This window comes from Mirounga angustirostris, unplaced genomic scaffold (assembly GCF_029215605.1).
Source record: "Mirounga angustirostris isolate CCGP_5_RB_7025 unplaced genomic scaffold, mMirAng1.0.hap1 SCAF_6, whole genome shotgun sequence".
In the NCBI taxonomy this organism is placed as follows: Eukaryota; Metazoa; Chordata; class Mammalia; order Carnivora; family Phocidae; genus Mirounga; species Mirounga angustirostris.
The window spans coordinates 1,974,786-1,987,666 of NW_026991714.1; the positions used below are offsets into that span (position 1 = coordinate 1,974,786).

Consider the following 12,881-nt stretch of genomic DNA (forward strand, 5'->3'; position numbering starts at 1 on the left):
GCCATCGCTGTGAGGCGGCTGCCCGCGACAGCTCCTCCTCCGCCCGCCAAGTCTCGCGATAGCAGCTGCCCGGCGGCGGGCCGGCGGCCTGAATGCTGCCAGATCTCGCGAAGCTCGTCTTCCCTCCCGGGAAGCTGCCAGAACTGACTCTGGGCAGCACGGCCCCCTTCCGGCTTCCCCAAGTCCTTGCGGAAAACTTTATTGACACAGCTGCCGGAGAATGGACAGCGGCCCCGTGAGGGGCTGGAGCTGGGCTGGGTCCGGCAGACGGGCCCCCAGCTTGCAGCGAGGCCTTGCTTTGTAAAGCAGTGGCCCTTGGGTGCATCCTTCCGACACTTCACCCCGACCCCCCCTTTGAGCCGCCCCTCTTTCAGATCACTGCTGATTCCTCTTCTCATTTTATCCCGTCACTTGAACAAACAAAAGCGTACGTGAAAGTTTCCTTCGGGAAGGTGGAGCGCAAGAGTAAGCCCTCCGAGACCTGAGCCTTGAACGGGCGCTCGGCCCTCGGCTCCCATTGCAAAGACTAACACCTGCAGCCCCGCAAACATGCATAGAACACCTGCTGTCTTCCAGCCACACGCCTGGACCCGGGAGATGCCGGGACGAGCAATCCAGACACTGCCCCGCCCTCACAAAGCTTAGATGGCTTCTGGGGTAAGGTCCCACAGGGACGAGCAGCCATTCTCTCACGTTTCTGCCTTGGAAAGGTCACCTTGGATCTGATTGCTTTCTTAACCTTAAACCTAGGCCAAAAAGCACAGTGTCTGGGGGTCTGTGTAAATTGTAGTAGGAACATAAACTCCCTTCCACCTCCATCTCCTGGTTCCAGCCACCAACGTTTTTTCTGTTCCTGAAATCACCTAAGCTGGTCTTTCTCCTGCTGTCCCCTCCTTGGGACACTCCTTATTTCCCATGAGGTCACAGCTCAAATGTCATCTTGGCAAACAGGTTTCTCTCCTCAAATTGACTTATTGATTAGGCTCTTTATTATCTGTTACCCCGATAGAACAAGCTCCTCGAGAGCAGAGACCTTGCCTGTCACCTTGTCTTCTATGTCTGTCTGTGCCTAGAATAGTGCTTGGCTAAAAACAGGTGCTCAACAAATATTGAATGGATAAATGTAGAAATTCCATTTCTTTTCTGGGTATCCCAACCTAGTCCAAGCACCCTTTGATGTACAGACCCACTCTTTACCCTCTGCTTTCCCTAGCTTCAAGCTCCTACACATCCCATGTGCCTGGACCACACGCTTACCTTTATGCTCAGCTGCACCCCCACCTTCAGAAAGGATGATGACGTCCTCCGCCAATGCTTTTTCTGTCGGCAGATTCAGCAGGGCGGGGCCTGCCCCTTTAATCTGGGCCCCACCTGCTCTGGTCAGACAGGTTTGGAGACACAGGTAAAGGGAGAGAGACTGAGTGGAATACTTGCAGAGCCAGCAGGGAGCCGGGCAGCTCCTTCCCAGACGTTGGGGACCCTCCGCCTCTCCAGATGGAAAGTAAGAGGGTGTCATGGGTCCACATGGCAAGGGGCAGAAGATCCTTGAGGAGGTGGAGGGAAGGGACTCAGCCCCATCCAGCAGCAGGGAGATGGAGGAAACAGGGAGGGGAGAAAGGCAGGAGAGGAGGCATGGGGAACAGCCATGACCAGATCTAGAAGTCAGAAGAGACAGCCCCAGGCCCCCTGGAGCTGGAGGATAGAGGACAGGTGCTGGTGACAAGTGTGGAGGCTGCCCAGGTGCCCACCTTGGAGACAAATGAGCAGGGCGCGCTATAACCGCCAGATCCTTGGGACAGATTTGTTGGCAGATCGTTGGTGTCAGTTACCGGGAGAGCTCCAAGCAGGGAGCTACAAGGAGAAGGGGTGGTTTGAAAATAAAGAGGCAGCTTCTCTGCACGCAAGGAGGCCCCTGGTGGGAAGGGAGCTCCTGGCAAAGCTCTAGACACCCCCTCTTCCTCCTATTTCTGCATTAAGGTGGCCATGACCCCAGGGGTTTTGGTGGAGGGGGTAGAAGGCATGGGTGGGAGCTGGCCAAGGCCACAGCTGCCCGCGCCTGCGCCCCCTGACTCACCCTCTCCTACTGGATGACATTTGACGTCGAAAGGGTGTCTCCATTTCAGCTGCTCACTTCCCTCCCACCTCCTTCTGTTTCAACACCTTCCTGGGTACCTTGTTCTCCCTAAGGTCCCAGAAGGGGCTAAAGCCCATGAGACCAGCTGCCCCAGACAGTTCCAATCCTATAAACCTGTCCTGAGGGCCAGAAGCCAGGAACTTCTGACAGAGCTTTCTTTTCTCTCCAGGGTGATAGGACCTCATGGTAGACCCCAGAACTGAGGCCCCAGGATGACAGAACCCGAGACTCTGGCCCTGCTGGAAGTGAAGGGGTCTGAGGCCCTGGAAAAGAGCCCACCCCAGGCCTTGGTCCCCAGTGGCCAGCAGCCAGAAGGGGAAGGTGAGGCTGAGTCCCATGGCGCTGAGTCCTCCAAGGTGGGGTCTTCAGCTGGGTCTACCACTGCCGGAGAGGGGGCTGAGGATGGTCTCGACAGCACAGTGAGTGAGGCTGCCACCTTGCCCTGGGGGACTGGCCCCCAGCCCAGTGCCCCATTCCCAGACCCCCCCGGGTGGCGGGACATTGAGCCCGAACCCCTCCAGTCAGAGCCACCCACCAAGCTAGAGGAGTTGTCCGAAGATGATGCCAACCTGCTGCCCGAGAAGGCGGCCCGAGCCTTCGTGCCCATCGACCTCCAGTGCATTGAGCGGCGGCCCCAGGAGGACCCGGCTGTGCGCTGTGAGGCGGGCGAGGGCGAGCGCCGCCGGGACTGCCTGCCGGCCCGGGCCACCCACCCCGAGCCCTGTGAGCGCAAGTGGGCCGAGGCCGTGGTGAGGCCACCTGGCCACTCCTGCGGGGGCTGTGGGAGCTGCGGAGGCCGTGAGGGGCTGAAGGCCGTGGCCTCGGTGGGAGCCGCCCTCATTCTCTTCCCCTGCCTGCTATATGGGGCCTACGCCTTCCTGCCCTTCGACGCCCCACGGCTGCCTACCATGAGCTCCCGCCTCATCTACACGCTGCGCTGCGGGGTCTTTGCCACCTTCCCCATCATACTGGGTGAGCCGGGCCGGGAGAAGGGAGCAGGGCTGGGGGCGGGAGCTCCCCTCCCCTGGGCCCCGTGCGCCCGGCCCTCGCCGGGGTGGGAGCCCCACCGCGAGCCCTCCCTGGCTTCCCGCCTGCTGCTCCCAGGCTGACCCTGCGTGCTCTCCAACCCCGCCAGGGCTGCTGGTGTATGGGCTGAGCCTCTTGTGCTTCTCGGCCCTGCGGCCCTTTGGGGAGCCACGGCGGGAGGTGGAGATCCACCGGCGCTACGTGGCCCAGTCGGTCCAGCTCTTCATCCTGTACTTCTTCAACCTGGCTGTGCTCTCCACCTACCTGCCCCAAGAGACCCTGAAACTGCTCCCTCTGCTCACTGGTCTCTTTGCCATCTCCCGGTGAGTTGGCTGGGGGTGGGGCTCAGGGGCGGGGACGGTGCTGGAGGGACCCCGGCATCTTGTCTGGGGTGACAGGGATAGAGAGCCTTCTGGATTCTGCATTAGCCCAGATTGCACCCTGGATCCATGAGTCCACTTTCTCCCTTGCACCATACCTCACCTGGTAGCAGGTGATCAGATCTATGTCTTCCCAAAGGAAGTTGATTTCAGGGAGCCATAGACCAACCCAAAACTGGAAGGGCTGCCGGGGGTCACCTAGATCAACCTCCCACCCATTGCTGGCACTCCCCTGTGACACTCTGGTCAGGTGGCCATTGGCCTCTAGTTGGACACCCCCTGTGACCAATGTTCAGTTCTGTGTAAGACAGTGTGTTTCATTTTTCAAAGGTCCCAGTTACTAGAGAGTCTTTCTTTGTGTTGTGCTGTAAACTGCTGTCCTGACTTTGACTCTGGAATTGCCCAGGACAGTTCAGATATTTGACAACAGCCCTGGATGTCCCTACTCCAACACCCTGCTCCTCCACGGTTTACTTTGCCAAATGGTCCTAGTCTCTCAGTGTCCTGTGACCTTCCCTCCGGGCAGGAGAGCCTCCTGATTGTCGGTGGTCACTGGCATTGGCCTCCTGCTCATACAAATGGAGCCACATTGGCTCTCACGCAGCCACCTTCCTCTGCTTTCATTTGGAAGTCACCTGAAACTCTTTGGGGTGTTTCCACGTGAACTGCTGTTAACCCAGAAAGCACTTTTGAATTTCTGAAGGCGCATGCAGATCTTTCCATTTTTTCCCTAACGTATTTCCTTTTGTTACTTTTGATGCAGGATTCCAGGTCCCTTTAACTGCTAGAACATTCTTGCTCTTTTTTTTTTTTTTTAAGATTTTATTTATTTGACAGAGAGAGACACAGTGAGAGAGGGAACAAAAGCAGGGGGAGTGGGAGGGAGAAGCAGGCTTCCTGCGGAGCAGGGAGCCCGATGCGGGGCTCGATCCCAGAACCCTGGGACCATGACCTGAGCCGAAGGCAGATGCTTGGCGACTGAGCCACCAAGGTGCCCCAAACATTCTTGCTCTTGAGCCAGAATCTCTGTGCTGTCACTTCTGACTAGTCTAGTGACCGTCTGTCCCACCAGCCTCCTGGCCGTGGTGCGGCCTGTTTTTTCCCAGATGTTCCCCCAGATGAACACGTTCCTGTTCCTACTTGGGTAACTTACCCTCCCATGTCCGTCTTGGGGAGCACCAGCCTCAGACAGAAGTTGGCTTAAGCAGACCCCATGCTTGTCTGCCCTTCTCAGCCCGTTCACAGCGAGGAAAGAGCCAACAGACCGGGGAGAGGAGCTGCTGAGGCCTGCCAGCAGCAGCAGGGCCTGGAATGCAGCCCCTCCAGTGTCCCCAGGGCCCTTCCTTCCCTACGGCAGGCAAGGTGCTCAAGCGCTTGTGCCCGGCTTCATCCTCTGCGGAGCGTGGGGGTTAAATGAGTGACTTCATGCAGAGAGCTTGCAGGAGTCTGGTGCCTGGGAAGGGCTAGTGTCCCGCTGTGCCTGCCGGTGCAGTGCCCAGGCTCTCCCCCTCGTCCCAGGGGTGAGAGTGGAGGCACGGCCGTTTTGTACTAAGTGGTCCTTCACCCGTTAAGAGGAAGCTGCTGCCCTCCTGGCATTGGGGGTGTGTATTTGGAGTGGATATTCCGAGAGGGGAAAGACCCATCCCTCTGGGCTCCAGGCCCCCTTGAAGCTGGCTTCCTTCCTCTCTTTTTTCCCTCTGCCCCTCCAGAGTGGCAGGAGAGAGGGTGACGATCGGGCTTGGGTTCAAATCACAGTTTTACCGTTTCCCTGATGGGCCACCTTGGACCAGTTTTACTTACCCCCTTTGGAGTCTTAGTTTCTTCATCTGCAAAAGGAGAAACCAACACAGTGTGATGTCATCAGGATGTGAAAGATGAGGAAGCTGGTTATGTACTGCTGTAACCCGGATCTCCAAGATACAGTTAATGGGGGAAAACAGCGTGTGGACCAGCCTGTGTGGTTTGCTACCAAACTTCACAACCGGGGGAAAGGAAAACATGCCCCCATTGCTTGCTCATCTATACGCAAAGTGCTTGACGCAAAGCCGCCGTGATGCTGGACATCCAAGTCGGGGCGGAGGGGAGGCGGGGGGCTGAGGGGTGAGGATCGGGGCAGGGAGACATTTTACTATACTCCCTGGTGCCTTTGCATTTGGAACCACGTGAACGGATACTGCCTACGCAAAAGTTTCAAAGTTAAATTTGGGAAGTCAGCAGAGAGGGAAGGGAGTGTGATATATTCGCCTCATGGGGACACAGGGGCGTCTACATTAGTGGCCCCGACGTCGTGCGGTGTCCAGCCCGGTAAGTGCGTAAGCTCGGGCTGTTCAGATGAGTCTGCTGTACCCGTGCCCCGCCCCCCAGGCTGATGTACCTGCCAGCTAGCTGACGCGCTCCCCTCTTCCGGCCCCCCCAGGCTGGTGTACTGGCTGACCTTCGCCGTGGGCCGCTCCTTCCGAGGCTTCGGCTACGGCCTCACGTTCCTGCCGCTGCTGTCCATGCTGGTGTGGAACCTCTACTACATGTTCGTGGTGGAGCCCGAGCGCATGCTCACTGCAGCCGAGAGCCGCCTGGACTACCCCGACCACGCCCGCTCCGCCTTGGATGGCAGGCCTCGGCCCTGGGGCTGAGTACCCACCCCGGCCCTGGTGCCTCGGGGGATGAGCCCCAGCAGTGCCCAACCGTCCCCTGCTCTCCCCCGAGTCCGAGTGGGCCTTTTACCTCGGGAGCCTGGGGCCGTCAGGAGGGAGGGTTTCTTGCAGGGCAAGAGGTGGATGGCCATGTCCCTTACGCCTGCTGAGGACGGGGAGCCAGGACAGGGAGCAGCGGTGAGGTTCCTTCCCCAGCAGCGCCCGCGGGACCCACTGCGGCTGGCCTCTGCCCCACCCTCCAGCCTCCTGTGAGCCACAGCCAGACTGACCACTTCCGTCCCCGGTCTGAGCAGAGGGCCGCAGGGAGACTGGAAATACTGCCCATGCCGAAGATAAAGGCTGGGCATCCGATCGTGCAGGACTTGCACGTTTGGTGGAAACCTTCCTGGGGGCCTGGGTTCAGGACCCTCCACCGCTGGCCCTCGCTGGCCCTTCAGCTTCAGTCCAGATGATTAAAGCTGCCGTAGCCCAGAGCTGATACCTCCTCCCTTCCAACCCAGTCAGGCCCGGTAACCTCCCACCTCCAAACTGCTCAGAACACGCCTCTCCCAGGGGAGGAGGTGCGGAGGGGAGGGGAAGCCTGCCTCTGGAGAGGGGTAGGGGTGTGTGTGTGCATGCCCACACACATGGTGGCTGGGGGTGGCTGCAGGGCACGGTGGCTGATGTGAACCCCGTGTGAATGTGTGTGTGACAATAAATGACCACCACGGTCTTCCTTGGTTCTTCCTTCACGTTGGAGCCCTACTCTCAGGCGTCCCTTCCTTGTCTGACGCAGACTGGTCCAGAACCCCCTGCCCCACAGGAGAGAGGGGCGGGCGGGAGAGGAGAGGGGGCCGCACACGGAGACGTGCCTCCAACGCTCACGTCTCAGCCTCTGGTTCCTGGAACCAGCCCCACACCCGCCCCCAACACCCACACACTGAGAGACGAGCCCTGGGGAGAAAATGAGTCTATTTCGTGCCTTCCAGGGCAGCCAACAAGTCAGAAGGCCTCTCATTTAGGCCTGGGAGTCCCATTCCGGGAAATAGGGCTGGTGGGGCAGGGAGGCATCGCCAAGGGACTCCTCCACCTCTAGCATTCACCCTGTTGCTGGTCCCTCCCCAGAGTATGAGGGAAGCCCCATCTGGGGGGCCTCCAGGAAGCCGAGGGTAGTCTCTGAGATTCTGCAGGGAAGCCAGATGGAAGAAGGGAGCAGCTGACCCTTCATCCGGCAGACCAGCGAGGCAGGCCCGGAAATTCATGTCCTGCCCTCCAGTGAGCGGGCCTCAATTTATAGGCTGGTATTCCGAGCACTGCTTTTGGCCCAGCAGCAGAACCACGCCTCCTGCCAGCAGCATGAGCCCTGGGGCACCCAGGGCCACCGCCATGATGCCCAGGATGAGCGGGGACAAGCTGTCCACTGGAGGGGTGCCCACACCCAGGAGCATCGACCTAGGGCAAGCAGAGTGAGAAAGACAGGTAAGCAGGTTAGGCAGGAAGACCGGGATGCTGGGCTGCCCCACGTCCACTCCCAAAGCCCTGGTCCTGCCCTGGCCCTCACCAGCTGAGGTAGTGTTCGTCCCAGTAGCCAGGGCCCGTGGGAACCCCAAATGTCAGATTGAAGGCACAGAAGTTGGTCTGGGACCCAAAGAAGCCTCGGACAATGGGTGACTGGGGGAGAGGGTATTCCAAGGTGAGGTAAAGGGGGGAAGCTTGGCAGGGCAGGGCTGAGTCCCGGCCCCTCTGCCTCTGGGAGAAAGCCACCGGCCGCCACTGCATGAAACCCGATGGGAGGGAGCCCCACAGCAGCTGGTCCAACTGGGGAGAAAAACAACAGGATGAGGAGGACTGACCTGTGCCGACCCTTCTGTTCCTCACCCTTCCCAGCCTCCCACTGTCACTAGCTGTCCTGGGGTCTGGGCCTGCCTCCAGGACCGAAGGCTGCTTGCACAAAGCCTGAGGCTCTCTTCCATAGAAGGGGGAGTTGGATCGGGAGCACCGGGTCCTCTCCCAGCCCTGCCCCTCTGCAAGCCTGCACTCAGCTCCCGCCCCAGGCCCCCAGGCCCCCAGGCCCGCCTTGTCTTCTGCACTGAAGGCAGAGGCCTGGCCACATTCATCAGCACAGTGACCAGCACTTAAAGGAGCTGAACTACGTTGCTAGTTAGTAAATGGTTATACGAGTCTCTGAGGTCCCACAGGGCTCCTCCTACGTTCCCCCACCCCCCCACCTCTCCGCTGGAAGCCTGACCTGGAAGACAGCAGGTGCATATTCATCATCAATGGAGTGCTGCTTTTGCACAGAAGGGCAGTCAGGGCCCTGGCCCAAGGTGACTACCTCCAGCCCGAACAGGGAGCGGTTTCCCCGGGGACAGGCCCCAACCAGGGCTACCTCTAGCTGGCAGGTGTCCGCCGAATGCAGGAGGCGCGGGGCTTGGGCCGGTCGGCCAGAGCTGGGGTAAGCCTGCACCTGGAGTGGGGGAGGCGGGGGAGGCATGGGAAGCGGGGGCCTGTCTGTGTTGGAAGGCCACCCCCACCCTCATAAGCCACCTTCTGAGTTCCTCTGATTCCCCACACCTTACCCTGAAGGCCAGGCTGCCGTTGGCAAAAGCCCCGGCGGGGTCGTGAACGGGGTGGCCTCGGAATGTGGCGCTCAGGGTGGCAGGATCCAAGGAGTCCGTGATGTTGTTCCAGGAGAACTCGGCCAGGGAATACGGGGGATACGGTTTTCCTGGAGGCTTGGCTGACGCCTCGGATGTGTTAGTGCTGTCAAATTCAAACAGCTGGGGGGTGGGGTGAGGTGGGACGGGGCTTGCTGAGTCCCGCTGTCCCGGAACCACCCCCCACCCCCTCGCAGGCCCCACCCCCACTCGCGGGCCCCCACCGCCAGCCTCCCATTCTTGCTCCGCCCCCAGCCAGCCTCCCATTCTTGACAGTCTTCCGTCCCTCCCTGGGATCCGGATGACTCCTCTGCCTCTCCCCCTGCTTCTCCCCCAGCCTCCTCACCCTGGTAAAGACAAGGGCGGAAGAGAACTGGACGCTGCCCCTGGGGAGCACGCTGAGGCCCCCGTACGGCTCCGGGGAGAGCAGGAGGCTCCAGTTGACAGCCAGGGTGCTGTGGGGCGTGTTGGTGGCCACCATCAGCGCCGCTGGAGGCCCCGTACTGCCCCACACGTAGTGCAGGGTGGAGTTGGTGCCCACTGCCCGGATGTGAAGCAGGTTCTGGCGGGCGCCCAGCAAGTCAGGGATGACCTCCAGAGACACCTGCAACACGGGGCCGTGGAGGGTCAAGGGCACGGAGTCGGGAAAGAGACACAGGGCGAAGCCGCTTGGGTAGGATGCAGAGAGGCGAGAAGCGCGGTGTGGGAACTCAGGAATCTGGAAGGCGCGGAGGTGGGCAGAGCCACAACCCCCCCGGCCCTGGCGGCAGATGAGGGCGCAGGGCTGGGGGAGGGGTAAGGAAAAGCCCCACCTGGGTCACGCCGGGCCAGCAGGGTCCGGCAGGTGTCCCCCGAAGACAGGGAGCCTCCGCCCTCCACGATCCTGTCCCGTGGGCCCCGGCGGCCCCCCGCCCCCCGGGCGCTCGGGTGCCCTCCCCGGGCGGCATTTCCTGAACCACCCACTCTTCCAGCCCCTCACCTGGCGGGTCTCCTCCCCCAGCAGGCCAAGCGGGGCCGCAGACACGAGAAGACCCAGGAGGAGGGTGGGGCTGGGGGCACAGCGCCCCCGGCCCCAGCGGGGCCCCTCGCGGCCGCCCATGGGGCCCCAACTTCAGAGGGCGGAAGAGACTCCAGAGTCATGTGACTCGCACCCTCAGCTGATCTCGGTGCAGGGCGGGGCCTCACGCCACTTCTTAAAGAGACCGCCGCCCCCTTGATCCCAGATCCCGGCTGAAGAGAATACAGTCAGAAAGGTTAGCTCTTCGTCCCCAGTGGCGCTGCAAGCAAGACACCCGGACTAGACAGGTGTGCAGCCAGACCCCAGCCCTCTCCTACCCGACGGGCCACGCTGGCAGCCCGTGAGGGGCCACGATGTCAGGATTCGAGATCCCAGCGGGTCCCGGTGCGCTGTGTTGTAGGGAAGACAGAGAGGAATTTGACAGAATTCGGGGTGGGAGACAGCGTACCCCAGATGGTTGCCAGTTATTATTGGGCCCCCAGGTATGCAGGTTCCTGTCCTAGAAGAGCTCACAGTTTTATTGCAGAGAAAAGGTAGTTCAGCAAGAGGTGAGAGTTCATGTCTGGATGAATAAATTTGTCAAAAGGAGTTCATATCTGGATGAATAAATCCCCTTTTTGTTGTTTTTGCTTAAAATTATTTTGACTAATAATAATGCGTATGACACAAACTTCACAAGGTCCGGAAGGGGATCATCTGTATTCCCCAGCAACCCGGGTCCTTCCCGAGACCACCACTATTGCGTTTGTTAAGTTTGTCCTTCCAGAGATGTTCTATGCAGGGGTGCCCGGCTGGCTCAGGCAGGGGAGCGGGCGACTCTTGGTCTCGGGGTGGTGAGTTCAAGCCCCACACTGGGTGTAGAGCTTAATAAAGCAAAACAAAACCAAAGCTCTTCTGTGCATAACGCACACGCATGCATGCTGCCTACACACATGTACTACCACGCAATGGCATCCAAACGCCGTTCCGCAGCTTGCTCTTACACGTCTGCGTGGAGGATGGTCTCTGCACCCGGAGCTCATTCTCCACTCAAGTATTTCAGCACAGGAGGACGTCCCATGGATACATTTACCCAGAACCTTGGCAGTTTACAACAATTTGCTATGGTGGACGTTGAAATGAATATCCCTGTATGTACAGCATGTCATACACATTTGAATCCAAATATGGGAGATAAACAGCCAGATCAAACTGACCTGTGAGGTTTATCGACAGGCCACGTGCCAGAGGGCCTGCTTCTCCACACCCTCACTACGAGTTTACCATGCTTACTTGCTTGTCCCTGCAAATAAGGTTAGCCAGCTCCTTGTGTTTTGTCATTTATCGTGACTCCTTGAGCTATTTACACCCTTGGCCTATTTTTCTGTAGCCTCTCTCTTCCTGCTAATTTCTAGAAGTTCTTTAAAGAATTAACTTTTGTATGGGGACAACTATCCCCACATCCCCCAATGCCCCCGCTGCTTGTCTTTTTCACGATGCCAGTGTTTTATGTATACATCATTTTCTCCCACTCTGATTTTTTTTAAGATTTTTATTTATTTGAGAGAGAGAGAATTAGAGAGAGAGAGCACATGAGAGGGGGGAGGGTCAGAGGGAGAAGCAGACTCCCTGCCAAGCAGGAAGCCCGATGCGGGACTCGATCCAGGGACTCCAGGATCATGACCTGAGCCGAAGGCAGTCGCTTAACCAACTGAGCCACCCAGGCGCCCCCCCCACTCTGATACTTTCTAAAATGTCATGTTTTCTTCTAGTTTCACTTTCTTATATTGAAACCTTTCAGCTGCCTGGAATTAATTTTGCAAACAGTGAATGAAGTAGGGATCCAACTTCATTTTTCCCCAAATGGCTACTCTGGGATGAACTCAAGTTTTCTCAAACTCATTTTTGGGGCGCCTGGGTGGCTCAGTCAATTAAGCGGCTGCCTTCGGCTCAGGTCATGAGCCCAGGGTCCTGGGGTCCAGACCTGCATCAGGCTCCCTGCTCTGCGGGAAGCCTGCTTCTCCCTCTCCCACTCCCCCTGCTTGTGTTCCCTCTCTCGTTGTGCCTCTGTTAAATAAATAAAATATTAAAAAAACAAAACAAAAAACTCATTTCTGAGACAAGTATTTGTATCGTCTGAGCTATCAACTCTGGAACCTGACGGGAAAGTAGGAACAAGAGTCTTGCCTGAGTAGTCGGGAATTCAAGCCTCCCCACCACCCACAAAGATGCTGCTTTACAGGAGGAAAACGGGATCTGGTGGAATCTGGGAGTCTGACAGCAGGGAGGGCCATGCCCAAAGTCAAGGAGGTGGCAAACTGTTCACGGGCCCATGGACCGTAGCGACTGAGGCAGCCGGCACAGCACGGAGCACAGTACGGACCGATGGAGCTCGCCAGGACTCCCGCTCACAGAGGTGCTCAGAGAAGGGGCTCGACGACAGCAGGCAGGCCACCACACGCTCCCCTGGCATTCAGCCCCGTGCCCGATGGGGACAACCGCAGCCAGAGTGGACGTCGGGGGAAATCGAACGGGAGCAAAGACCCACAGGGTCTTTGTGAACACCACTTCAAGACCTAGTCACTTACCTCTTGTCTAAGGTCCTAGAACTCTGAATGACTGATTCAATAGAGGCAGGGATCTCAGCACAGGACAGGCAGGCTTACTCCAGAGCCCCTTGGACCGGAGGAAGAGCAAGGACCTCCGAGGGGGCTGAGCCGACGCCGCACCTCGGGTGCAAATGGACCAGAGGCCTCCAGAGCCCCCTCGCACCTCCTGCAGTGAGCGCAGCCTGCTGGGAGCCAAACCACCCACAGGAAGCCCGTCTGCCACTCGCCAGCCTCGTGGCCCTTGACATGACCTATCTGTGCCAGACGCCCCAATGTAAAACGGGGGATGTTACCGATCCTAGAGTCCTTGTGGAGACAAGTCACTGTGTGCACAATGACTAGTGTGTTTATTACGCAGCAGGCACTGTGCTATTATTCTTCCACCTGATATTCAGCCCATCATGACTAAGGCCTGCAGTCGGGAGGAGATAAAGGCTAACTACGTGAG

At 58.7% G+C, this 12,881-nt stretch overlaps 2 protein-coding genes across 5 annotated transcripts; one reads left to right on the plus strand and one right to left on the minus strand.

Moving 5' to 3' along the window:
* The first annotated feature begins 23 nt into the window (after positions 1–23).
* On the plus strand, positions 24–6,877 carry TMEM79 (transmembrane protein 79). Of its 2 annotated transcripts, none has more exons than XM_045876635.3 (4): positions 24–657; positions 2,304–3,106; positions 3,270–3,483; positions 5,957–6,877. In XM_045876635.3, the coding sequence occupies exons 2-4, from the start codon at positions 2,347–2,349 to the stop codon at positions 6,168–6,170; spliced, it is 1,188 nt and encodes a 395-aa protein (XP_045732591.1). In that variant the 5' UTR covers positions 24–657; positions 2,304–2,346; the 3' UTR covers positions 6,171–6,877. The 2 variants fall into 2 exon arrangements, with proteins under 2 accessions (XP_045732591.1, XP_064449797.1); XM_064593727.1 differs by lacking the exon at positions 24–657 and adding an exon at positions 671–1,501.
* A 248-nt stretch (positions 6,878–7,125) lies between these two features.
* On the minus strand, positions 7,126–9,973 carry GLMP (glycosylated lysosomal membrane protein). 3 transcript variants are annotated; one of them, XM_045876632.3, is made up of 6 exons: positions 9,807–9,968; positions 9,174–9,431; positions 8,750–8,950; positions 8,419–8,637; positions 7,732–7,988; positions 7,126–7,622 (listed from the first exon to the last, which is right to left on the minus strand). In XM_045876632.3, the coding sequence occupies exons 1-6, from the start codon at positions 9,924–9,926 to the stop codon at positions 7,457–7,459; spliced, it is 1,221 nt and encodes a 406-aa protein (XP_045732588.1). In that variant the 5' UTR covers positions 9,927–9,968; the 3' UTR covers positions 7,126–7,456. The 3 variants fall into 3 exon arrangements, with proteins under 3 accessions (XP_045732588.1, XP_045732590.1, XP_045732589.1); XM_045876634.3 differs by lacking the exon at positions 7,732–7,988 and having other exon boundaries at positions 9,807–9,973; XM_045876633.3 differs by lacking the exon at positions 8,419–8,637 and having other exon boundaries at positions 9,807–9,972.
* Positions 9,974–12,881: the final 2,908 nt, after the last annotated feature.